Source organism: Curcuma longa, chromosome 14 (assembly GCF_044706935.1).
Source record: "Curcuma longa cultivar G26 ecotype Majalengka, Jawa Barat chromosome 14, ITB_CL_G26_1.1, whole genome shotgun sequence".
Classification (NCBI taxonomy): Eukaryota; Viridiplantae; Streptophyta; class Magnoliopsida; order Zingiberales; family Zingiberaceae; genus Curcuma; species Curcuma longa.
Window position 1 is genome coordinate 4,167,334 of NC_133874.1, and position 24,794 is coordinate 4,192,127.

The 24,794-nt window shown below is 38.5% G+C and overlaps 2 protein-coding genes and 1 pseudogene across 2 annotated transcripts; 1 reads left to right on the forward strand and 2 right to left on the reverse strand.

Moving 5' to 3' along the window:
• The first annotated feature begins 3,568 nt into the window (after window positions 1-3,568).
• LOC141845179 (calcium-dependent protein kinase 22-like) lies at window positions 3,569-5,725 on the forward strand. The gene is made up of 8 exons (XM_074733237.1): window positions 3,569-4,111; window positions 4,197-4,320; window positions 4,385-4,528; window positions 4,602-4,754; window positions 4,846-4,961; window positions 5,038-5,205; window positions 5,283-5,510; window positions 5,597-5,725. Exons 1-8 carry the CDS (start codon window positions 3,569-3,571, stop codon window positions 5,723-5,725), a joined length of 1,605 nt encoding a protein of 534 aa, XP_074589338.1.
• Window positions 5,726-6,105: 380 nt separating this feature from the next.
• On the reverse strand, window positions 6,106-17,274 carry LOC141845181 (PTI1-like tyrosine-protein kinase 3). The gene is made up of 8 exons (XM_074733238.1): window positions 17,123-17,274; window positions 16,136-16,262; window positions 15,340-15,587; window positions 15,075-15,201; window positions 14,685-14,958; window positions 12,082-12,214; window positions 6,712-6,798; window positions 6,106-6,569 (listed from the first exon to the last, which is right to left on the reverse strand). The coding sequence occupies exons 2-8, from the start codon at window positions 16,227-16,229 to the stop codon at window positions 6,432-6,434; spliced, it is 1,101 nt and encodes a 366-aa protein (XP_074589339.1). The 5' UTR covers window positions 16,230-16,262; window positions 17,123-17,274; the 3' UTR covers window positions 6,106-6,431.
• A 3,599-nt stretch (window positions 17,275-20,873) lies between these two features.
• On the reverse strand, window positions 20,874-23,946 carry LOC141845431 (AP2-like ethylene-responsive transcription factor BBM2; annotated as a pseudogene).
• Window positions 23,947-24,794: the final 848 nt, after the last annotated feature.

A 24,794-nucleotide genomic window follows, 5' to 3' on the forward strand; every position in this document is an offset into this window, starting at 1 on the left:
ATTGTATTATCGACGTAATGGTCAAGGATCAATTCGAAGAAAATGATTACTTATATTTTCAGCTGCACCATGCATCTAACATCTATGTACCTAAATTAACCTCTCTCCATATTTATGAGACCGACTCTAGGAGAATCGTTGAGATAGCGAATCTATTTTTATTTACAATGATAATCGACCGGCATATATAATCACTAAAATAAGTAATATAATATGTTATAGTTTAAATTTACTCTATGAAGAAGACATTGAGTCTATTTGGAGTAAAAGTACAATAAAACATGAATGATTTAATATCTAAAGTCTATCAAATAGTTTTCCCTATACTCCTCTATCATAATTGATAAAAGAAATTAACACTCTTCGAGCATTAGAATTCCCCTTTTAAAAAATTTCTATCTTACAATAACTTTAATCTTCCAAATCTCTACTTGAACATCTTGTTCCAATATAGTTTATATTGAAATGTGCCCTTTGATAAAATATAAAATATGATATATAATTTAAATATATATGAAACATAAATAAATTACAATTAATAAAAATAAAATGCGAAAACCTCGCCTTAACTAACAAGGTGAGAAACTAACAATGACCTTTGGCTCTAGTCTTATGATGCTAGCGTCGGATGAGATAGTGATTATTCTGCGAGGTATATTAATTTTATTAATCGACTATGAACACCTGAATCAATCTTTTAAAATTTATTGATTCAAAAGAATACTAAAAAAATAAGAAAGTAAATGACATTGTCAAAATTATTATTAAATAAAAAACTTCTCTTAACATCAACTAAGCAAACATTTATCAAAATCTTAAGATGCAAAAGAAAGAAAAAATGTTCATAGAAAGAGAAAAAAACTTAACAGATTCTAAATTTTAAAAATTTTAAATTAATTTAAAATCTTAAAATAGAAATTATCAAAAATAACTTAATTACCAAAAATATCAAAAAATATAAAAAATGAAAAATTTTAAAAATATCTTAAATATCAAAAAAATTGAAAAATAACAAAAAGATGTTCGGATCCTCTTGCATCAGTCACCTTATATTGAAAAAAAATTCACCCTCGAATTTGGAATAGTATCATGTGGTAGTCTAGAAGGAAGATCATCTAATACTAAATTGATAAAATCTACTAGTAATTGTTGCACTTCTATTGATAAATCACGATCAAGATAGCCAAAGCTTCCCTTCACTATTGTGTATGCTGACATGAATGTTGTCCATTACCGAGCCAATTTAATTTTAAAAGTTTGAAATCTAAAACTTTGGCGATTCAATTTGCATCTAACAATATCTTTGTGATCTTCACATCTTGATGTATGATGGTATAGGTCGCACCTGTGTAAAGGTAATGCAGCTCATGCGCAGCCCCAATGCAGCCATGCACAACTTCTCTCATTGACGGCCTCATCTAGATAGCTGGACTTGTATAAAAGCTTGTTGAAAGCATTCTCCACCTTGGTATCCAAGTCCGGATCCACCTCATTTAGTGCAAAAGGTTAAGTGATTCGATAGCTTGTTACTCAAGCCCATGCATGATATCCACATTTAACCACTATAGCAATATCACATTGGCTTGAACCAGAATTGAATTAGTTACTGTAAAGCATATTTGTTGCAGTGGACAAAGATTGAATCTCGATGAAGTCAAAACAATGTCCTTTCTGTAGTGATCAATTATAGTTTCTCGATTTATCTCCTTACAGATAATCATGAAACTGATCATGTGGAACTATTGGAATGACGGATTCCACCTTTTACTGTGAGAGAAGGACTCTACCTTGGGGTGTCAATGACAAGTAAACTTGGAACCTTCAGTGTTGCATCGGCCTTTATCTCTTCTGTTCTCTCGCTTATATTTTCTGTTGGAAAATAGGTAGCCCCAATCTACTGGGCGATACCACCAGCTTCTCCCTCTTGTACATTGGTGCATCGAATGCAATCTAAGAGGTTGGTCTTCCCAGTATCTACGTGGCCAAGAAGCTTTTAACATTCTCAACCGATTCACTGTCTCTTTCAACCCCTTTGTCAGCCTCGATAGTCTCTGTAGATTTCTGGGGCGGCGCAACCCTTTTTACAGCAAGCTTTGCAAATGCCTCAAGATTTGTTTGGAGTTCCAAAGAAGAGTTTCCTTCCCCAACAGTATTTCCTTTAACCACAGGTTTTCTTGTGGCTTCTTGATCCTCTTCAGAAAAAGGGCTTGTAGCAGACAATGTAACATCAAGATCATCCCAACTCTTTGCATCCCATTCTCCGTCATCTTCATCCTCATCCAAAACTATGACATTTTTGCTACCTGATCTCGTTCAATTTTGTCCTCAGTGTGCCCGGCTTGAGATCGTGATTCCTCTTCAATTATAGCATCTTCCACAACATGCAGCGTGTCAGGTTCATCAAATCCATTCTCGTTATAAATCGGCTCGTTAATCACCTCGATCTCGTCTTCCACGTCTTCCTCAATTAATTGGTAAAATTTCTCCGTGTAATCATCGATCGATCTTGCATCCTGTATCAACGATTGATATCGTTGAAACACAATCTTGAGTGTAGTCGAAAATAAAAAAGTAACTTTTCATCCTATCTTCATCTTCTCTCAGGTAATATTCTTGATTTTGCCTTATTTGTTTCGTGAGTGTCACAATTACTTCCACTATGCTGATGCTTGACTTTTGAGCTTGATAGCAATCAATTTGACTTTTACACGATAAGACACTTCTTCGTAATAAAAAATTCTCTCTTAAGTCAATTAATAAATCCCTTATCTTAAAATGTATTAGAAAATTCAGGAATATCAACTAGAAATATGATATCTTGTTCCATTCCTCTCAACCACGACTTTTGCGATTGTAATAGAAGTTTTGAAAAGTACAATCAAAATTAAGATAAAGAAATTTATGACCTTCAAGATCCCGCACCTCAGACGATGAGTTAATTTTGCGACTTTTCTCTATAGATCAAAAATCTCATCTTAGGTGTTACGATCACGGTGCAAGACTTTCTCAACTATAATCTGCCTATCACGACCACAATCATGACTACGATGACTCTCAATCAGATTTGATAAATTCTGATATCAATTGACGTCGAGCGGAATAGTAATTATTTCGTTGATCACGAAGCTATATTGAATTCGTTGATCAACTGTAAATATCGGAATCAATCTTTTAAAACATTGTTGACTAATCCTAAGATGAATAAAAATAATATTTTAATTATAAAAAAAATAAAAATTCAAAAATATTATAAATATAAAAAATACCTTAAATATTCAAAAAAAATCTGAAAATTATTAAAAAATAATAAAAAGATGTTCGATATATATAAATCTCATCAAAATAAATTTAAGAAATAAAAAAGTAAATAAATAAATAAATAATGTGAAGAGTTTGACGGTCCTCCCGACCGTTAAAAGACTTACCAAAAAAGGCGGCAACAGCCTGCTCCCGCCATCCCCGGCAAACCACGCACCGGAAACTTTCCTCTTCTCTTCAACGCCTCCCTCAAACGACTGAGACACAGCAAGAGAGAACGAGCGAGGAAAGGCAGCGGAAAGAGAGGAGAATGGGAGGCTGCTACTCCATCCCCCCTTACTCCGACTCCTTCCCCGGCCGCAACAAGAAGCACTCGCGCCGGAGCATCCGCTGCCTCCCCTACACTGACGAAGAAGAATACGACGACGACGACGACGACTTTGACTCTCGCTCAGCCTCCCCCATCTCCATCCTCGACGCCCCTCCTGCCGCCGCCGACTTCCTGCACCGCTACCGGCTAGGGGCCGAGCTCGGCCGGGGCGAATTCGGCATCACGCGCCGCTGCGTCGACGCCGACACCGGCGAGGCGCTCGCCTGCAAGACCATCTCCAAGCGCAAGATCCGGAGCAAGGAGGACATGGCGGACGTGCGCCGCGAGGTGCAGATCATGCGCGCGCTGCCGCGTCACCCAAACTTCGTCAGCCTCCGTGAGGCCTACGAGGACTCCGAGTCCGTCCACCTCGTCATGGAGGTCTGCGAGGGCGGCGAGCTCTTCGACCGCATCGTCGCCCACGGCCACTACTCCGAGCGCGCCGCCGCCAACATCGTCAAGATCATCGTCCAGGTCGTGCAGGTAATCCCTATAGATCGCCATTCAAACTATATCAACCAATTAAATTAATCATCCTTACTCGATGATCAAACTCTGTTTTTTATAGATATGTCATGAACATGGCGTGATACACAGAGATTTGAAGCCTGAAAACTTCTTGTTTTCTGACAAAACAGAAGATTCACCCCTCAAGGCAATTGACTTCGGCCTCTCTGTGTTTTTCAAGCCTGGTAGGTCTTCTTCTCCACTGCATTCCTTTCATTGCCTTAGTCTTCAAGCCACCTTCTTCTTTAGGTCAGCGATTCTCTGAAGTCGTAGGCAGTCTGTATTACATAGCACCCGAGGTGCTTAACAAGAACTACGGCCCAGAAGTAGACGTGTGGAGTGCCGGGGTTATTCTTTACATCTTGTTGAGTGGAGTTCCACCTTTTTGGGCAGGCAAGCAGGGAAATTTCAGATGCTTGCGATGCAATCGCACAGCGATTAACCTGTCTGTAGTTGTTCTTTGTAGAAAATGATGAGGGAATCGTGCAGGCAATTCTCAAGTCCTCCGTAGATTTTCAAAGAGAACCTTGGCCTCAGATATCAGCAAACGCCAAGGATCTCGTGCGAAGAATGCTCGATCCCGATCCGTCGACCAGGTTGACAGCTAAACAAGTTCTCGGTATGAATTCCTTTTTCCTCTTCATCTGCCTCTTCGCGGACTGAAATCATTACATTTACATGTGGAACTGTTCTTGCTTTTGTAAGAACAGAACATCCTTGGCTTCAGAATGCTAACATGGCTCCCAACATCTCGCTCGGCGAAACTGTCAGAACTAGGCTGCAGCAGTTCTCAGTGATGAACAGATTTAAGAAGAAAGCCCTGAGAGTGAGTGGCAGCTGCGTTTTTTTTTTCTTCTCTCTGTAAGAAGCTTTACAACATTTCATTGGGGGATGCTTCACAGGTTGTAGCTGAGCAACTGCCCGTGGAGGAAGCAGCTGATATCAAGCAGATGTTTCATATGATGGACAAGGACAACAATGGCAGCTTGACCCTCGAAGAGCTAAAAGAGGGTCTTCACATAATTGGGGATCCTGTTCCAGAACCAGACATTAAGATGCTGCTCGAAGTAGTGAGTGTTCTATTTCCTCCTGGTGGCTGATATCTCATGTCCATGCTTCTTGAATGCCGGCCGGCATTGCATTGCAGGCTGATGTCGATGGAAATGGAACTCTGGACTGCGAGGAGTTCATGACCGTCTCCGTCCACCTCAAGAAGATCAGCAGCGAGGAGCAATTAACAAAGGCATTCAATTACTTCGACAAGGATGGCAGTGGCTACATTGAGATGGATGAGCTAAGAGAAGCTCTGCATGAGGGTGATGCACCTTCTGAGCAAGTGATATGGGAGATCATCTCAGACGTCGATACCGACAAGGTTAGGGAATTATAAGGAGACCAGCTATTATAATAATCCACTGCTTGATTCATCTGAAACAAAATATATACCTGAAAATGCTCTAGGATGGACGCATCAGCTACAAGGAGTTTGAGCTGATGATGAAGTCTGGCTGTGACTGGAGAAATGGATCCAGACAATACTCGAGGCAATTGTTCAGTAGCCTTAGCAAGAAGTTGCTGAAAGACAGTTGATTGCACAAGGAAAGTTAGGATTAATGCTGTTTGGATGGAGCACACATTGTGTTTAAATATCGAATTGTGACTGACCTGCTCTTCCCTGCATCGAGTTTCTCCTTGTTGGACAAGCAGTTTTTGCACTAGAAATATGATTTGTTCTAAGTGAGTCACCACCAGTTTGCTCATGAAAAAGAAATGGTGTTGTGATTTAGGCTAGTGTCGTTTAATACTCCTGGAACACTCTTAATTGATCTCCCCTCCTGGACTCCTGTTATGAGTTGCTAAGGTTCTCATGTACCATTCACCAACAATAATAATGTTGGCTAAAAGGGATGGTGTCTCATCATCAAAGGAATGAAATTCACTAGAAATAGAAATCAAGAATGCTCCACCCGCAACAACAAACAGAATCAATGAATAGTAGTAAAAGCTTCTACAGTTCTTCGTTATACCGTACACTCACACAGCCACAGAACTGAAGTTTCTCAAACAAATATACAACAGAAATGTCCCATTTGCATGAACTGAATGAAATGACTAAAAAACACCACAAACCAGGCAGTACCCTCAAAACATACAAAGAGAGCAGAGGCTTGTCACGTAAGTAATATAGATTTTGGTCAGATTTTTTAACTTGTAAAAGGGGTACCAGTAACAAGAATGCTTGTGAGATTTGCCATACAAACAGAGTTTGAGTTACGCATACTGATCATTGCATCCCTCAAGCATCTGTCAAAGGGTCAGCCGCAGGCGGTGGAGCTTGCTTATTTAGAAGAGGGGAGAGTGCTTTCACCACAATGCTCATATTGGGTCTAAACTCAGCTTCATACTGAACGCATAGAGCTGCAACAGCTGCCAACTGCAAGAGAAAAAAAAAACAAATAATAAAAAAAAATCAATCAGGCATTCCCGCGTACCCACACACGTTAGTGAATAAGTGCTGATCCACTTAAACCAGTTATACATGGATCAGGCTATCGACTATAAATAAAGGAAAAGACCTTGGCAACCCCTTTCGGTGGGTAATCTCCCTTCAATCTTGGATCTACACATTGCTTGACTTTGTCCTCGCTCAGTCTCGGGGTTGCCTGTGGAATGGGAAAAAAAAAGACCATTGTCAGAAAGGTTAGCAAGTACCAGTTTAATGCATGCAGTAGCGTAACATTAGATGCAACACAACCATAGCTTCATGTTAAAGAAAGAGAGCCTGAGACATTCACAACTGCAAACAAGGAAAAGTGACTGCTATGTACCTGACCTGCTTGCCATAAGAGCAGGTGATAGCAGTGTAACACATGATAAATGAGTCCCTAGTATTTGTGAGGATGCTGCAAAATTATTAACTAATCAAGTTGCTAGAATTACTTTCCACCATAATGTAATACAAGGAAATCCACACTTTCCAGCACACTGAGATTTTTCATCCATGCTAATAGGGATTTCATACAAGGGTGGAGAGATACTTATGTCAAGTAAGCAGCTAGCTATTCATGTCAACTGACAAGTATGTAACCTAGCTGTTGTAATTCCACCAATCACAAGAACGGTTTCATTTACCTCTCATCTATTAGACCTCTATTCATTGATTAAAAAGATGATATACTATAGTTCACCAAAATAAGATTGATAACAGTGAAGAACTGGTTTAAGCATTGCTACTTGGGCATGCTACATCTAGGTTTGAATGGACTACCACGGCACCATGTCCCCGGGGCCATGGTGCCGTGGTAGGACATCCAGGTTGTCACCCAGGCACCCGCGGTTCGATCTCCAGCTACAGCGTATTTACAGGAATTTTCTTCCAAATGGGGATCGCAATCAAAGGATGTTGGGCATCTGGGTTGACCGTTGCGTACACTTCCCGATTTACCCTGGTGGCCGGTGGGAAACTTCCGTGGGGCCGGGCCGGTCACCCCAAGGGATTGAGTCAATACGACTAACTGAAATAAACATATTAATTAAAATGAATCTCAATATATCCCTCTAAATTTATGTTCCAACTATATGTAGCAGATTGTATCTTCTATAGGAGATGAAACTTGGACCTTGAAAGTATTTAAGTTACATGGTTCATAGAACTTGTGTCTTAAATCATAATGTAGATTCAAAATATAATTTGGTTCCAAAAAAAGGTTTCTCCGGGATATACGATAACTAAGATTTTGGAAATTACAATCAATCAGTAGCTGACCTGAAATATTTGGTATACAATGGTTTTATGACTTGTTAATGTTATATTATACAATCAATCATCTTATGCTAATGATTGATTATACAAACAATCAATCATAGATGTGTGGAGTTTCTAAAAAAGATAAAATAAAAAATACAAATCATTGAGAGCCATTAGGTTTGCTTCCCCTACAAGATAAAATGCGAAAAAATAAATTGAGATGGTATCATATATTTAGAGGCGATTGATAGAGTCTATAATTAGAAGAGTTGAACCGATTAGAGTGGCAGCATAAATGATATAGAGACTAACAAGAATATTAGTTAACAAAAATAATTTACTAAATTTGAATATTACTACTAATATAGCTTTCCATAGAGCATAATGGGGAGGGATCAGATTTGTTTAGCCGACTCCAAATAATCTGAACACACGGACTCCAAATAATTGGAACAAATGACTTTTTACAATAATCATGAATCAATCATGAAAGCTAGATTAGCCTTATATAATAATTTTTCATGATTCATTATTGTTAATAATATGGTTTAAGGGAGTTGCACAATGAGCAATTATTGGAGGTTTCTATAAGGCTACACACAACATTTATTGGAGGATTTTTCTAAAGTAGATCGCTGCTCTATCTTTATAATCCTGCAGATTGGTTCATATACAACTAAAGGTTATTGTAGCTCCAAATTATTTGAAATTAGCTGCACACAGCATTTCCCATTGAACTATGACAAGGGCAATATTACTGTATACAGCCAAAGTTGTCAAATCAAGATTCTTATCATGAATCATGTTGGTGGATTTTTCAAATCATGACTCATTAAAATTTGAACTAAACAAATTGTAAAATAGGTAAAAGATTTTTAATTTATCTGGAATAGTTTTTTCATCAAACATAAATGGAGTATGTTAAATATATATATATATATATATATATATATATATATATATATATAGGTTAAAATTTCATCTTGAATAAAAATGCCAAAATATTGATCATTGTAAAGAACATTTCACCACAGGTTGCTTTTGATAATATGATAAAATTGTTGCCACCATCCTCACCATTGATTTGATGACTTTGACCTTCAAGATTGCTGTGGTTGAAAAAGTAAGAGGACAATGATGCCAAATAAAGAAAGAAGATGACTTCAATGTGAAAAGATTTGTTATTTGTAATCAAGAAGAAAGAAGATGACTTCAGTGTGAAAAGATTTGTTCTTTGTAGTCGTTGTTAGGCATCAACCCCACCTTCACAGTAGTGTTCACACTACAAGATTTTCTTCCATGTCAGTTCACCTTCCCAAACCTCCACTTTTATCTTCGAAACAAAATTCTTTCCTTTCATTATAATGGGTTGAGCATAACTTCATGTGTTGAATTTAATTTTAACTGGTCAAGTTTAATCTTTAGTGAGCTTGCTTTCTTCTTTTGTAATCATAAAACATAATTAGAAGGTTTGAAACACATTTTCACCATATATATTATATTACATGTATGTATGTATGTATGTATTTATGTATATATATCATGGTGTACATGTGGCAGGACATTGACCTCCCCACCTTCAAAAACATACAACATATGATTATGTTCCCAATTTTATACACACACACATATTTAGAATTTTATCTAAACCTATAAGTATGAATGCTAACCCTATTTTCCATGAGACTAGGTCAACACCCATAAGTGATGCAAGGGGCCTTCACCACCTGAGTACCTCCAGACAAAAGAGGAAAGTAAATAAAAATTGATTAATTTATTTGAAATTAGGATAAGAATCATGTAGCTAATCCTTATAGTTGGGACAAGCACTGCTCGATGATGTTACATTAAGGATTCTTTTACAATTCCAATTCATATTATTTAATATGTATCACTTTACATATTATGATGATGGTATGTTGAGAAATCTTTTATAATTCCAATTTATATTATTCAATATGTATCTCTTTACATATGATAATGATGATGCGTTGAGAAATCTTTTATAATTCCAATTCATATTATTTATGTAAAACTTTATATCAAAATTCTACCATACAATACAAATCGTGAATTGAACAATTTTAACAATAATGTTTGTAGCAAGGACCTCTTAGAAATAGAGTGAATGAGGGGAAAATGTTAGTCGGGAAGAAGGCTTTATGACAAAAAAAAAACTTTGTCAACTTGTTTTTTTAAAAAAGAATCTAGATTAATCAAAAGAGTAAACCAGTTAACACTTGTACCCTTGAAAATTGAGATCATAGGAAAGAATTCAACAATTATGTAATCATTTGAAGTTAGTAACCCAGGATCCAATTATTCCAATACATAGAGCTGACAGTCAAAGGCAGACAATATGTTTCAGATACTAGTTCGGCCATATAAAAGTTATAGTCTCTAATCAGTTGCAAAATGCAAGGTTACTTTAACTCTCCTAGTTATATAGTTATGAGTAAGGTTTAAAATCTCGACCCGTACTGATGTTTCGATTTCTGACTAGAATGGCGTGCCAATATAGTTTCGATATTTTTTAAATATAAAGTATATTAACCATTTTTAAATATATATATAATGAGATAATTTTATGAGGTTTTAATTAAACTTATTTAAATTATCTCAATCATAATAGTTGGAAGTTGATTGAAATTATTAATTTAATTAAATATAAGTTCGCTATTCCCTGTTCCTCGCGATCGCATCCCACAGATGCCTGACACCGAAGGGGTTGCGCGAGTCCGATGACGCCTCCAGAGGCGTCATGCGAACCCGACAACTCCTTAGTGTTAGAACCGATGAAATCCACATATCTTCATAATGGTATGATATTGTCTACTTTTGGCCTAAGCCCTCATGGTTTTCTTTTTGAACTTTATTCAAAGGCCTCATACCAATGAAGATATCTGACTTTAACTGTATCTCAACAATCCTCCCCTTAAACAAAGGACTACTGGAAGTCCCCCTACCATTATCTCCCCATGGTCTAGGCCTCCCTCCCCTATTCCTCGCGATCGCATCCCATAGACGCCCAACACCGAAGGGGTCGCACGAGTCCGGCGATGCCTCTGAAGGCGTCGCACAAGCCCAACAACTCCTTAAGTGTTAGAACCGATGAAATTCATATATCTTCGTAATGGTATGATATTGTCCACTTTTAACCTAAGTCATGGTTTTATTTTTGAACTTTATTCAAAAGGCCTCATACCAATGAAGATATCTTCTATTTTATAAGATTTTGACTGTATCTCAACAATCCTCCCTTTAAACAAAGGACCACTGGGAATTCCCCTACCATTATCCCCATAGTTCGGGCCTCCCTTATAAACTCATGATCTTTTTCATATATTTATTTTTATTGAGAGTCCCCACATGGGTTTTATCCAAAAGGGATATCTTTCATCTTATAAACCCATGATATTTTCCATGTATTTCCAATGTGAGACTTTGATTGTATCCAGGCCTCCCCTACCTCTTTTGTTTTTTCCTAAGGGTCCACACATGGATCCACATAGACCTGGCTCTTTCGTTTTTTTCCTAAGGGTCCCCACATGGATCCACATAGACTTGACTCTGATATCAATTGTTAGAATCAATAGAACCAACATATTTCCATAATGGTATGATATTATCCACTTTGGGCTTAAGCCCTTATGATTTTGTTTTTGGACTTTACTCAAAAAATCTCAAACCAATGAACATATCTTCTATCTTTTCTATATATTTCCAATGTGGGATTTTAATTGTATCCTAACACTTAGAACGCGTCATGCGGTAGCGGGGATTCCTCCGGACAAGTCGCGAGAGCTTGACGGGCCTCAAGGTGCGCCGACACTAGAGGCTTGATTGTGCTAGTTTTGGTCCGCAAGCAAAATAAAATTTTTTATCCGTATCAGACGAAACGGCTCAAGATTTCATTCCTTGGTTGCGACACCATTAGTAATTTAATATAATCGTTTAAAAGGAAATTAATACCAATTTCATTAGTTCATGAGACAATCTAGGGCTAATAATCATCCTGTCTTTATCTAGCTTGTTTTATTTTCTAATTGGTTCCTTTATGCTAATGATCTTGCGAATTATGGATCTCATTGTGGCCCCATCTAATCAGCCACTTTGCTTTCTCAAGATTGTACAAGGAATTTGCAAGTGAAATCAACACTATTCTCAACCAACAGCAACTTCAGAAGTAAAGACCTACCCAAGTAACAAGACTTTGCTGCCCTCTAGGCATTGTATGATCCACAGGTTTCCTGCCTGTCAGAAGTTCCAAAAGAACCACACCAAAACTATATACATCACTCTTCTGTGTTAGCTGACCAGTCATAGCATACCTGCATAATATTGAAAAGATCAAAATACAAAAAAGGTGAAGCAGCATCAAAGACAAACAATTTCCTTATAAATTGCATTCATGATTAAGTACCTCACTATGAGAAAAATCATTTTTTAGCAGAGCAGTAATCTTTGCAATCAAAATAAAGAATTTCATTTTTGAAAGATTTCAGATACCAAGCTTCAGCTTATTCAAGTTTTCAGATACCAAGCCTCAGCTTATTCAAGTTTCAATTTAACAATTTTAAGAGTATTCTTTGTCAACACAAAGAATGTAACCGAATAATCCAACTCTTAACCTTTTATGTAATGAGCACAAGAAAATATAATGAAGATAAGCTAATCAAAGTGCATAAAAGATTGCAATTGATCATGTATCCTGTTGCAGTTAGAGATTCCTATGGACCATTTGCAACGATGAAATCACAATGATCCTATTTTGTGAAGAAAATAAACCATAGAATTCAAATGCATGTGAAAAATGGAAGAAATAAAGGAAAATCACCTAAATCTTTTTGTGTTCAAGCCCATGGAAGAGTTCAAATTGTTTCAAAATGACAATAATGAAACAATTAAGACATGGGCTCATGTTATTGGAGCTTGGTTCAATAATACTGACACAAGAAAGTTACATAAAATCATACAAGCCAGACCGTGAAATCTAGGATTCAAAGATTTAAGTATACTTTTTAAATAACACCTGGCAATCTTAATTCTCAAGTTTAATTTCACATTTAATGATGAGAGGTTTTCACATACAAGTTCCATTGTTTGGGGATTCAAAGCATGTTCAAGGAGTCTTATGAACAATCCAAAGTTCGCATACCTGTGGTGTACTGATCAGTAATAGGAATATGGATACTATTTTAGGTAACCACTTTGTCTGAAAAGACAAAGATGTTGATAAAGAGCTCAACTTGTAGATTAGGGTTCAAAATTTCCTACTCACAATCAAGCAGAACAAAGCTTAAATTATGGACCTAATAGTGAACATGTGTTTGCCAAAAAGAAATGACCTATGCACAAATAAGACCATAGCAAAATAAAGAAACACAGAAGGAAAATAGAAGGTAGAGCTAAGACAAATCAACTATACCCTAATACGTTGTAGATATTTGATTAGGATATGATGTAGTTCAAAGTTTAGCTTGTGTTGCTAGGAAAGAGCTCAATCTACACATTTATGGTTAAGAGATCTTATTAACACTGCAACAATAAATGGTGATCACACACACTAGTTTTTTTTTAAGGTATATCAACTGGATTTTTTTTAGTCATATGAAGTTTGAAAAAAAAAATAAACTTCATCATTTTTAGCCATATCATAGTTAATGTGTCCTATGAAGTTGAGCAAACAATCAATGGTTCTGTATTAACTTTTTTTCCATATGGTAGAGCTACACCTAATTGCTATTGGATAATAATACTTAGTACTTTTTAATTTTTTTCTTCGAACGCCATAAAACATATTAGTATTTTTCTCATCTTTGCTGTGCTTTTTTTTTTGTTGTTGTCGTTTCCCAAGTACCCAAAGTTCCCATCCATATAGTATTGTGAATTGCAACAGTTATATAAACTTTCCTTGCCCCTAAGGGGAACAAAACAATCACACATGACTCCAACAGCTATTTTCCATTTCAACAATCCACTTTTTATCCTATCTTTGTCAATATCGCTCTCTTGTTGAATAATAGATACAAGATATCTAAAATTTTCTTGCTCACACAAATTCATGTGCTTCCATTATAACTACTCTCATTTCTTATTATTGAACCAGATTTTATATATTCAACTTTGATCTTCATAAATTTGCAGCATTTTCTCAAAGAACAAAATATTGTTGCAAATAACAGACACTATGGAATCTTATCTTGAAAATCCTATGCATATCTTTCCTTTTTGTCCCTATATCTATCTTTATTGTACTGCCATTAGAGGATTGATGTTTGCTTAATTAACATTTTTTGCCAACCAGTTCCGTCGTCTCAAGTTTGCACCAAAATTGGCTTGCTTCAAAGGGGTGGAATCTTAAAGCCATCACCTAGCAAGGTTACAGGGAGTTTAACCTTGGGGCATCTATATTTGAATTTTTTTAGTGAAATCAATTTAATTTTCATAATATTTGCTTTATTTCTTATTTTTCTGGTGATAATTCTTTCCTAATGATTGATGTATGATTCCTCAACTATAGTTAGAGCAACATTTTGTGCCAACTATTTTTATGACTTGCGATTAAAAGCCTTTTCCTCCATTCCTCGAGCATCTTTTCATTATTAAATTTTTGTTAAATAGCTTAATTGGTCAAATTATAGCTTGAACTACTCAGACTCAGATTCAATTGACACTAGTTAAATTTCTTAAGAAAAATTACACATAAATGATTTTATGTATACTATAAGCAAAATGATGGACAAACGAATAAAATATATCTCCAATTAGTTCAGCCCTGAAAAGTATTCAAGTAATTACTCTGGAGCATGATAACCAAAGGTACCCAAGACTCGAGTAGAGTGAAGACGAGCAGCCATATCGGGAGCCTGATTTGAAAGGTTAAAATCTGCAATTTTGGCTCTAAAATCCTCAAAAAGGAGGACATTACTTGATCTGATATCACGATGTATTACGGGCGGCTGAACTTTCTCATGAAGATATTCTAGCCCCTTGGCTGCATCAACAGCTATTCTCACTCGTTGGGTCCAGTCCAGTACTGGACCAGGTTGTGCCCCTTGGACTCCTTTTCTGCCTGCAGTTTAAAAAAAGTAATAAAAAAAACAATTTACTGTCTTACAGGTGCTGAAATAAGTAGACAAGTAACTGAAAAGAAAAAAAATGAAGAAAATAAAAACAACTATTATGTACCATGCAGAACATCGTGCAAAGAACCCATGGTTGCAAATTCAAAGGCTAACAAATGCATATTCCCATCAACACAGTATCCCAGCATTTCCACAAAGTTTTCATGCTTCATCCTTGAGACCATGGAGACCTGATGTCAAGAGAAAGTGCTTTAGTTATTAAGTCTTTACATTAGATTAAATGTTTATGCTTCAATGGTTAGTCCAGCTTTACTAAAGGGAGAGAGAGACAAAAAAGGAATGATTATTGCAGATGAGGAAAGAAAAACCTGAGTTAAAAATTCAGAGGTGTTGTCTTCAGATGAAGAATCAAGCTTTTTTACAGCAACCTGCTTCCCATCGTCTAGAACAGCAAAGTACACTCTTCCATATGATCCTTCACCTACTAAAGATTTTGACCCAAAATTATCAGTCTTCTCTTTCAATTCTTCTAAAGACAACAGAGGCACCTCAATAGGTGGAGGTGCTTTTGGTGCTTCACTTTTGGGAGCATTGTACTTTGAACCTCTGTTCACACCTGGAATGATTATAAGAGTAAATTAGCAAAGCCACAGAAGCAGCATGCTAATATATCAAGTCAAAAGCAAAGGATATAACACTATCCTAGACTAAATTCAGGGGATGAACATGTTCAAATAGTTGTTTAACAGTACATGAATGGTGCACTGGATAGCTTAGCATAAGTAAGACTTTGACATTGCAAATGAACAATTTTATGGAACGAAGAGACAAGAAAACCTTTCTATTATTAAAGTTTTATTTAAACTAGCATTTTCTGTGATTGATATGATATTCACTGTTTTTTGATAGAAATTAAGATTCAGCTCAAACTAAATCCACCAATTGTCTGTGCCTATTGTTCAAATATGTTTTAAACTCACCATTATATTCTCCTTAGAATAACCTTGCATACTAAAAAGAAATGTAACAGCAACAAAACCTTTAAATCTGCCCATTCAATAACTCCAGCTATCCAATACATTCTTCACAAAGAAATATGGAATTAGTGGTAAAAATTTTGCAACGAGGAAGTAATGTGTTTATGAATTGTGGAGTAAAGCATACCATCTGTATTATTGGTTGGGTCTTTCAGGTATTCATTTTCTTGACCATGATAAGACTCGTCAACATTACATGAACAACAAAGCCAGCGTCGCATTATATATCCCTCTTTTATACTTTTCAAATGTTCCTAAACATAAAGCACAAACAGTCAAAATAAAGAAAACTTGAAATATAGTAAAGAAAACAAATATCTAACAATATCTTGTGGAATTATTGCCTGGAGATGTGTCTTAAAAAAGGACCTGCTCATGTTCATGTGCATATATTCTACCTAAACAAACTTAGACCCACTATCATACTACCTAATATGCCAACTCATCACAATACAATCATATTGTTGAAGATAAACCAACTAACACAGTCATTAATTAGCACAACCAATTACATGTAGGTCCCAATCACCTGCTTGATTATGATGAAGATGCAATCTGTTACGGGTCAGAATTGCAGCTGAAGGATTATTCCTCCAGGCCATCATTGTTCGCTTAGGAATAGCAAAAAAAAAAAAAAGTATGTCGAGTGACATTTTTACAAGGATCACAATCTTCTCCCATTCTTGATAAATTAATGGAATCAATGTTACACTAGAACTGGGGATAGAAACGGAAAAAAGAACTCACTTTCTTTTCCTAACAAGACAAATAATAAAGAGCGATAGAACGCTTTAAATTAAATTAAGCATTCTAGTACAAATTCCCAGAAACGCCAAATTTCAGCTAATTATATTTCAGAAAAAAAAATCTATGCAGATATCTTCCGATCCAAGACGAAAATCAAGCATAAGAGAAGGGAGTTGTTCAAAATTGCAACGTAGAATAAATCCTACGCAACAGAAGCTCATCCCGTGAAAGGGAAAATCAATTTTGCTTTCAGTGAGGATTACTTGGAAGAGTGCCCTCTTAGAAGCATTCAAACCCAACTATATCAATTGGCATCCACAAAATACTTCGCCCGACGCAATGAATTGATCGAGTGCAGGGATCTGACCTGGAGAAGGGACCCGGGAGCTGCAGGTTGGCCAGCTCTTCACACCCCCCAGGCACAGGATCAGGGTTTCCCTGGAGTGGGCAGATGCAAAGGGAAAGTACGGGCACTGAGAGAGAGGAGAGAGAGAGAGAGATCGCATCGCGGAGCTCGCCTTATAACGAAGACGTTGAATTCTTTTTTCTTCTTTCTTTTCTTTAGAACGTTTCCAAACGTCACAACTTAAGTACATAGTTAGAACACGACCTTAGCCCCGAGGGCTGTTCCTCTCCATTGGTAACATCCGTCGTTGCTCAAGTCATTACTCGTTTCATTTTGTTTATTCTCCTGCCTTCTTTCTGGCCGGCTAGGTATCTCGTCCGTCGTTCGCATGATCCGACGGCTATCGGCTGGAGGTTGAGGTTAGGGCCACCAACTTAATTGTTACTCACACAACATCCGTCTCATTTTAAAAAAGAATACTTTATTTTATTAATCTAGGTATCTAATATTCAATTCTTCAAATTGATTTGGAGATGACCGAGTTGATCCTATAAAAATTTTCCATTAGCTATCTAAGATAAATCCGAGAAGCATATATAGGTCATGACAGATGGCTCAGCATCACAAGTGGTTCAAACATCACGAACATATAAAGTATTCTACGTGACAATTAAACTTTTATTGCATGAGAATTCATCCTATTTTTATCATCGCACCAAGTAATTACATAATTAAAATTATAGAGAATAAAACATAAATATAATATTATTTAATTTAAATTTAGATAATATTATAATTAAATTTATCATTCAGTGTATTACCTTTGATTTATACTTTTACAATTAAATCAATTTGATATTAATATTAATATTAATATTAATATTAATAAGTTAGTAGTATATATAATAAATAAATATAATTATTTTATAATTTTTAAAATTTAAAATAAATTTATATATTTTTTAATAGGATAATTTAATTAGAATTTAAGAAAGGTTATTTAAATTATCCAATTAGTTAGAAGTTAATTGAATCAATTAACTAAATTTAAATTAAAAATTTAAAGTTCATGTCCATTTTACTGTGTCGTCCTCTTCCACTCCGCAAGCCATTCACGTGTCTCCCTCCCCAAGCCATCAACGTCGCCTCCTCGCATACAGCAGGATGTGGAGATTTCACTACCGATACCACCTCTTCCCAGAGCTCCTCTCCCACAACGACGTCAAGTTCTACAAGGCGATTTGGTTCAAGGTTGAGTCATAGATCTTCTCCAAGGGTGGACTTGATTACCTCGAAGGGATCTTCGACCCACTAGTCTCGCCGACGATTCTAAGGCCTTCGCAAAGCTAAAGGTGAAGGTGATCAAAAACGAGTGGTTGGCCATGTTTTTCATGTTCAGCTTCTTCGGCGTCGACAACCTGGGGAGGGGACGTGTGAACGACGTCAATTGTTCTCCGCTCATGATGGGGAAGAGAGAAGCAACGGCGACCTACGAAGGGTAATTTCGAGAAATTTTTTTTGTTAATCCCAAAATCATGAAAAACCTTATGCTCGTAAGGTATTCTGAATCCTAATTGCTGATGTGGTGGGAATGTTCTATTATCAAGCAATGCTCATTACCTAAACCAAAGAAGATTTTTGTTGATAACCTACCAAGGTTATCAACAATAACCTTGAACCAAAATAGAATGAGTTGAGTGATCACATAACCACTCATACAACATGTTATTGTTAGTCCAATCATGTCCCCGAGGTAAGTAGGACAGTTGTCATCGAGACACTTGCGGTTCGATCTCCAACTATGGCGTATTTGTAGGAATTTTCCTTCAAATGAGAAGCGCAATCAAAGGATGTTGGGCTTCTGGGCTATTGCGTGCACTTCCCATATACTTTTGATACCTATTTGACTGAGATTTATTATTTTTTTATTGTTAGTCCAATCATGCTTAAGTGTTCATATTCTACCATATACTTTTGATATATTTGACAAAAATATATAAATTAGGTATATTTGTCTGTGTTTTTAATGTGCATATTAAGTTGTGCAAGAATTTAGCAGGATGCACAAGGAGTACTTTGCGAAGTTTATGACTCGACAAGAGTTTGGATGATGACCTGGTGCAACCAAATTAGTGGAGATTGATGGATTGAGGTCGGTAGGAGATAGGAAAAGGATGTTATGGAACATATGATGGATCATAAAATAAAGTAATATCTAGGGTAACAACTTAATTAGAGGAGGTGAATTACATAAGTGAAAGAGTAAAGGATGACACGAGAACGAGTTAAGTGCTTAGCACATTAAGGGACTTATAACTTGATAGGAGACTACCTGATGGGTGAAGTGAGGTTATAAAGGCAAAATTCATAATTGAGTTATGAGGGCGGACTAGCCTATACATTGGGATATAGAAAGATTCTTACTTAGAAGTAAGACTCGGCCAACATATAAGTTGTGTAAGAGTGTTATAGTCAATGTTCTATGATCAACTAAGGTTGATCTGATCAATTAGTTGATATATTGAGTCAATTTGGGAGTCTACTCAGTCTAAACCGCTTACAAATAAAATATTTATGTTTGAACTAAGATAACTAAGTAGTCAATCGATATTGATTGAGTCAACTGATTTACTATTTGATTTTAAAAAATAAGATCATTTTAAGAAGATCTTATTCATGAAGTCAATTGCAAAGTTTGAATCATCTGAAGTAGTTTATAGTTGGCTGGATTATCAATGAGTCAATTGGAGATAACAACTAGTAGATAATGATCCCATAATAAATATTTCAGTCAAATGGCAAAGTAATTGAATCAACTACATTAAACAAAATAGATAGGTGAAGATATCTAAGCACAAATTAAAGGCTATAAATTGAGGAGCAAAAGGAGCTCAAAGCACAAGTTCTCAGGCTGTTCCATAGCTACACAAAATCTTATTTTTATGTTATAGTTATACCTCTAAGTTCTTAATCTTTTATATACAATTGTTGTTTTATTATATTTGATTATAAAAGAATGATTTTGTACAAGACTTTTCTACCTCTGAAAAGATCGATAGAGAAAAATAAAAGATGATTCACTTATTTGATACCATATATTAAGCAAGATATATTTGATACATCAGCATTTTCAAAATATAAAATCTATATATTATTGTAAAAACATATGAAGTTAATATTTTTTATTGAATTCACTCCCTTCATAAATAACCTGTTGAATTCACTCCCTTTGAAGAAGCCTTATAAACTCTTCTTTAGGTCTGAGGAGTTTCACGTACCAAATTATCCCTTTATTTGAATTCGACTCTGAATTAAAAATCCTGACTACGTCGCTAATCAAAGGTACGACAAAAACACATATCTTCTTAAGAAAAGTGACCATTACAACTCTATTAACAGAAAAATGATTGCTAAAGCTAATAAGAAACTAATTAACTCAGAGAAATCACTATTTAGAAAAAGATAACTTTAACAACTTTACATGTGATCACTGCTTCTGCTCCGTATAATGTATATATATAGGCTATTAATCGATATAATTCTTCTGAATCATAATTAACCTCCCCAAAATTAACAGCCTCGGCCAGAAGCACTACAGCCTTCAACTTCTCTCGCCGGCCGGCCTGCTGTTACCAAGCTACCATCAGAAGAACTAATCGATCCACCAATTCCATTTATATATATATGCCGATCGATCGAAACGATGAAAACCTAAACTACCAAATTAGCAGTAAATTAAGAAGAACTAAAAACTTGTTTAATTAACGATATATCATCCATCAGTATTCCACGCCCTGAAGAGTGGTGCTCCGGCGACGGACCTGGAACCCGTAGCTTGACTCGACGCCGGCATTATCCATGTGGCATTATTGGTATCCAAATGCTGCGCGAGATAATAAGCGTTGCTGTCGGCGTCCAATCCTCGATCATCCATCGTCGCCATTGGCGTCGCGAACCCGCCCTGGTAGCCGCCGGCGTTATAGATGGCCGAGTTGGACGGCCCGGTGCCGGGATCGAGCGACGAGTCCAAGGCGACTAAGTCGCGGAGAACGGCGTTGGCCGGCGACGACTGGCGGAAGAAGTTGTGCGCGCCGCCCAAGTGGTGCGCCGCCCCCTGCTCCTGCTTGCACCACCCGCGCTGCTGCGGCGGCGGGGCGTAGGGGTAATACTGGAGTGCGAGCGGCGAAGAGTAGTCCACCTGCGCGGGGGGCTGGCTGAAGGCGATGGTGGGCCAGCCGAAGCCGGTGGCATCGAAGTGCCCTCCGGGGGCGAGGACGTGGCGGCCGTGATCATCAACGGTAGCCGGCCGGATCAGGTGTCCCTGGACACTGGGCGCCTCCGCGCGGTCTTCGGCGGCGGCTTCCTTGAGCCGCTTGGCTCCGCCGCCGAGGGCGAGGGCGCTGCTCTCGAGGATGCTCTTGACGTCGTAGCGGCTCATGTCGAAGTTGGTCACCGCGTTGAGGCCGCGGAACTTAATCGCCGCGACGTCGTACGCCTCGGCGGCCTCTTCCTGCGTACCTGCATCCACGAACGCACGTGCATGGCTTAATTAATTAGAATCCATTATTTATTATTACAATAAAAAATGTTCGATTAATTAATTAATTAATGAATTTTGACTTCATGCCCTGAGTTAGAGAGACACAATTAAAAAAGAGTACGTGGGGGACATTTAATTTATATATAATATATATAATTTTATAATCAACAACTTAAACGTATAGCGTACTGAAAGTTCCCAAGTAGAGATCCTTGTTTCCAGCTACTCTTCCTATCCTTGCTTGCCATCGACCATGCTGATGATGCCTGAATTATATTAAAATTTAACGTTAAACAGCTGGGAAATTATATAAATTAAACAGCACAAGAAGAAATAATTAATTAATATTAGTTAATACCTAGTAACTCCACGATAAATGGATGCACCCCTTGAGAATCCACTGCTCTTCCTGAAGCACATTTTCGAGCAATACAATAGCCATTAATTTTTTCTTCTTTTCTGTAGAGAAAGCTAAGTATATATATGTACCTTCGAAGAGATGCAACAAGTTCCTGCCTCGTCATGTGTTTCATCTCCTCCAACTCTTTCTCATAGTTGCTTATCTGCAGAAGAGAGAAATCAGTACAGAAATAGTGAGATCGTGAGAGATGAGATGATATATCAAGTCGACGATCGATAGATATATAAATATATACTGGGAAATTTGTAGTTGTCGAGGGACCCCAATACTTGAGAGCAGCTAAATCATATGCCCTTGCTGCCTTGTCTTCTTTGTCATATCCACCTACACATACAGAACGATTAGCAATATCAGAAAAGATAGAGTGCCTGCCTGCCTCTCGACTACCAAAATATACATGCAGGGAATTCATAATTTTCTTACCTAAATAGACTATATATTGATTTGAAATGAGTCATTCACCCCCACAATGAATGAATCCGAGATGGCCGGTAAAAAAAGACAAGAGAAATTGAGTGCCAATAGAAAACAAAAAAATTACAACAGAATGAACAGATATACAAAGATTTGTACCTTGTCTCCCTTTGCGAGTCTGCCCTTCTCTTCTGCAACTATTGTCCCACAAATGAGCCTCATATCTACCTGTCCATCTATGCCTGCAAAGAACAGAATCGAGCATTGCTTCACTCATGCATCCTTGTAATATGATTAACAAAGATATGCCAAAGAAGGATTATTAGATCTTTCTTCCACTGGAATAGATTTGGTGCAGAGAATGTATGTGATCGGTGATGGTGAAGATGCAGGCGTAGCATACCTTGTGACGCCCCGGTAAATGGAAGTTCTTTGGCCGAATGTATCCGCCGGCTTCCTTGAGACCGCCTCGATTGCGCCTGTTTGAGCATCGAGCTGCCCGATTCCCGCCCCTTTCTGCTTGTTGTTGGAGCTGGAACTCTCGCCGCCTCCCCCACGACCCATTGCGACTGCCGGCAGCAGCGGTAAGACCGCGGCGGCTCCGCCGCCGCCGCTGCTCGACTGCGTCCCGGTGCTCATCGACAACGACAGCCCCTTCGGCGTGTTCGTGTTCGTGTTCGCGTACGCCGCATTCGTCGGATTGCCCGCGCTGCTACTACTCGCTCCGGCGACTGCCGCCATTTCCAGGTCGGTGATTCTGTTGCTTTCGTGTTGCTGGTGTGCGACGGCGCCGGCCGGTTGGTTCCTCAACCACGTCTTGATCATCGACAGCCCGATGGAGTTGTTGTTGCTGCCGCTGCTGCTTCCGGAGAAAGACCCGACGGTGTGGATCAGGCCGCCGGCTCATGATCGTGGGCCAAGACGACGGAAGTGTCTTGCACCGGGAATAACGAGGAGGGGGAGTTAGAGAATATGCAGTCCGGAAGCACTCTCTGGTCGTGATCTGCGAAGGAGTTGTTTCCGCCGAGAAAGTCTTCGAGTTTGGGCTCGTCGTCGTCGTGGATGCCGGTGTGGTTCCGGTAGCTGCTGCTGGACCCAACCAGCATCGACAACTCAGACGGCGAGCCGGCGCCCTTGAAGTCCAAGCTCTTCAGGTTCCAATCTGACGCGATCAAACAAGGAAACAAAAGAAACATCATCAGATTAAAAACCACGCACGATTCATCGGATCTCATAAAACAGGAGATGCGATCCACCACCATGGTTTTGGTGCTGAGGTCGGTGGAAGGCCTCTAAGCCACCGAAAGAGGCATCGTTTCTGATGGTGGGTATCCCCATCGGAGGATCGTCGACGACGTAGCTGCTACCGGTGGCGGCGGCAGCCAGGGAGATGAGATGATGGGTTTGTGAGGAATTAGGCAGCTCCTGTGGGGAAAGAGAGAAGGCTAACCAGTCGTTCATGGAAGCCATCACTCATTTAGGGTCTCAATTACTCCAAGAAGGGATTTGGAATTGAAGAAGAAGAAGAAGAGAAGAAGAAGAGGAGGGGGAGAGTAGAAAGGGTTGGACTAGAAAGTGTATAATAACCTCAAACAGTGAGTTTATATGGACCTTTAATGATCTCCATCTCCTTCTCTTTCTTGGTTTTCTCTTCCTCTTTCTTTCTCTCTAGTAAGGACACATGCAATTTGTGGCAAATATTGATTAAAGAATTAATCAAGAAGGTGAGTATTGCATTGTGCTTGGTTAATCAATTAAGGATTGTATTAATATATATATATATATATATATATATATACAGAATCGTTCTCCTGGGCGACATCGCGTGGGCGACTTCTGGGCGACACCTGACGTGGACGCCACGTCAGCGGCTCTGCGTGCGCGTGGCCAGCGGAAGGAAAACAAAACCCGCAGAGAACCCTAATCGCGCGGACCTCCTTTCTCTTCGCCGCTGACCTCCTTTCTCTTCCGCCGCTGCCCTAACCCTCTCCCCTCTTCGCGCTGCCTCGATCTCCTCCTTTCTCTTCGCCGCGAGCCCTCTCTCTCCCTCCCCTCCTCTCCTCGCGCGCGCGACCTCTTCGGCACCCACGCGATCTCGCCCAGCAGTCGCCCTGCCCTACCCGCCGCCGCCACTGCTCGCAGTTCCTTCCTCCGCGTTTCTCCTCGCCGCCGCCCAGCAGAACTCCTCGGCATTCCTCTTCCACGGCTCGTGACCTTTCCTCCAAACCCTAACCCGCGATCCCCTGCCCTAACCTGCCACTGCTCGCCATTCCTTCCTCCAAGCCGCCGCCCTCCACTGCTCGGCATTCCTCCCCTCC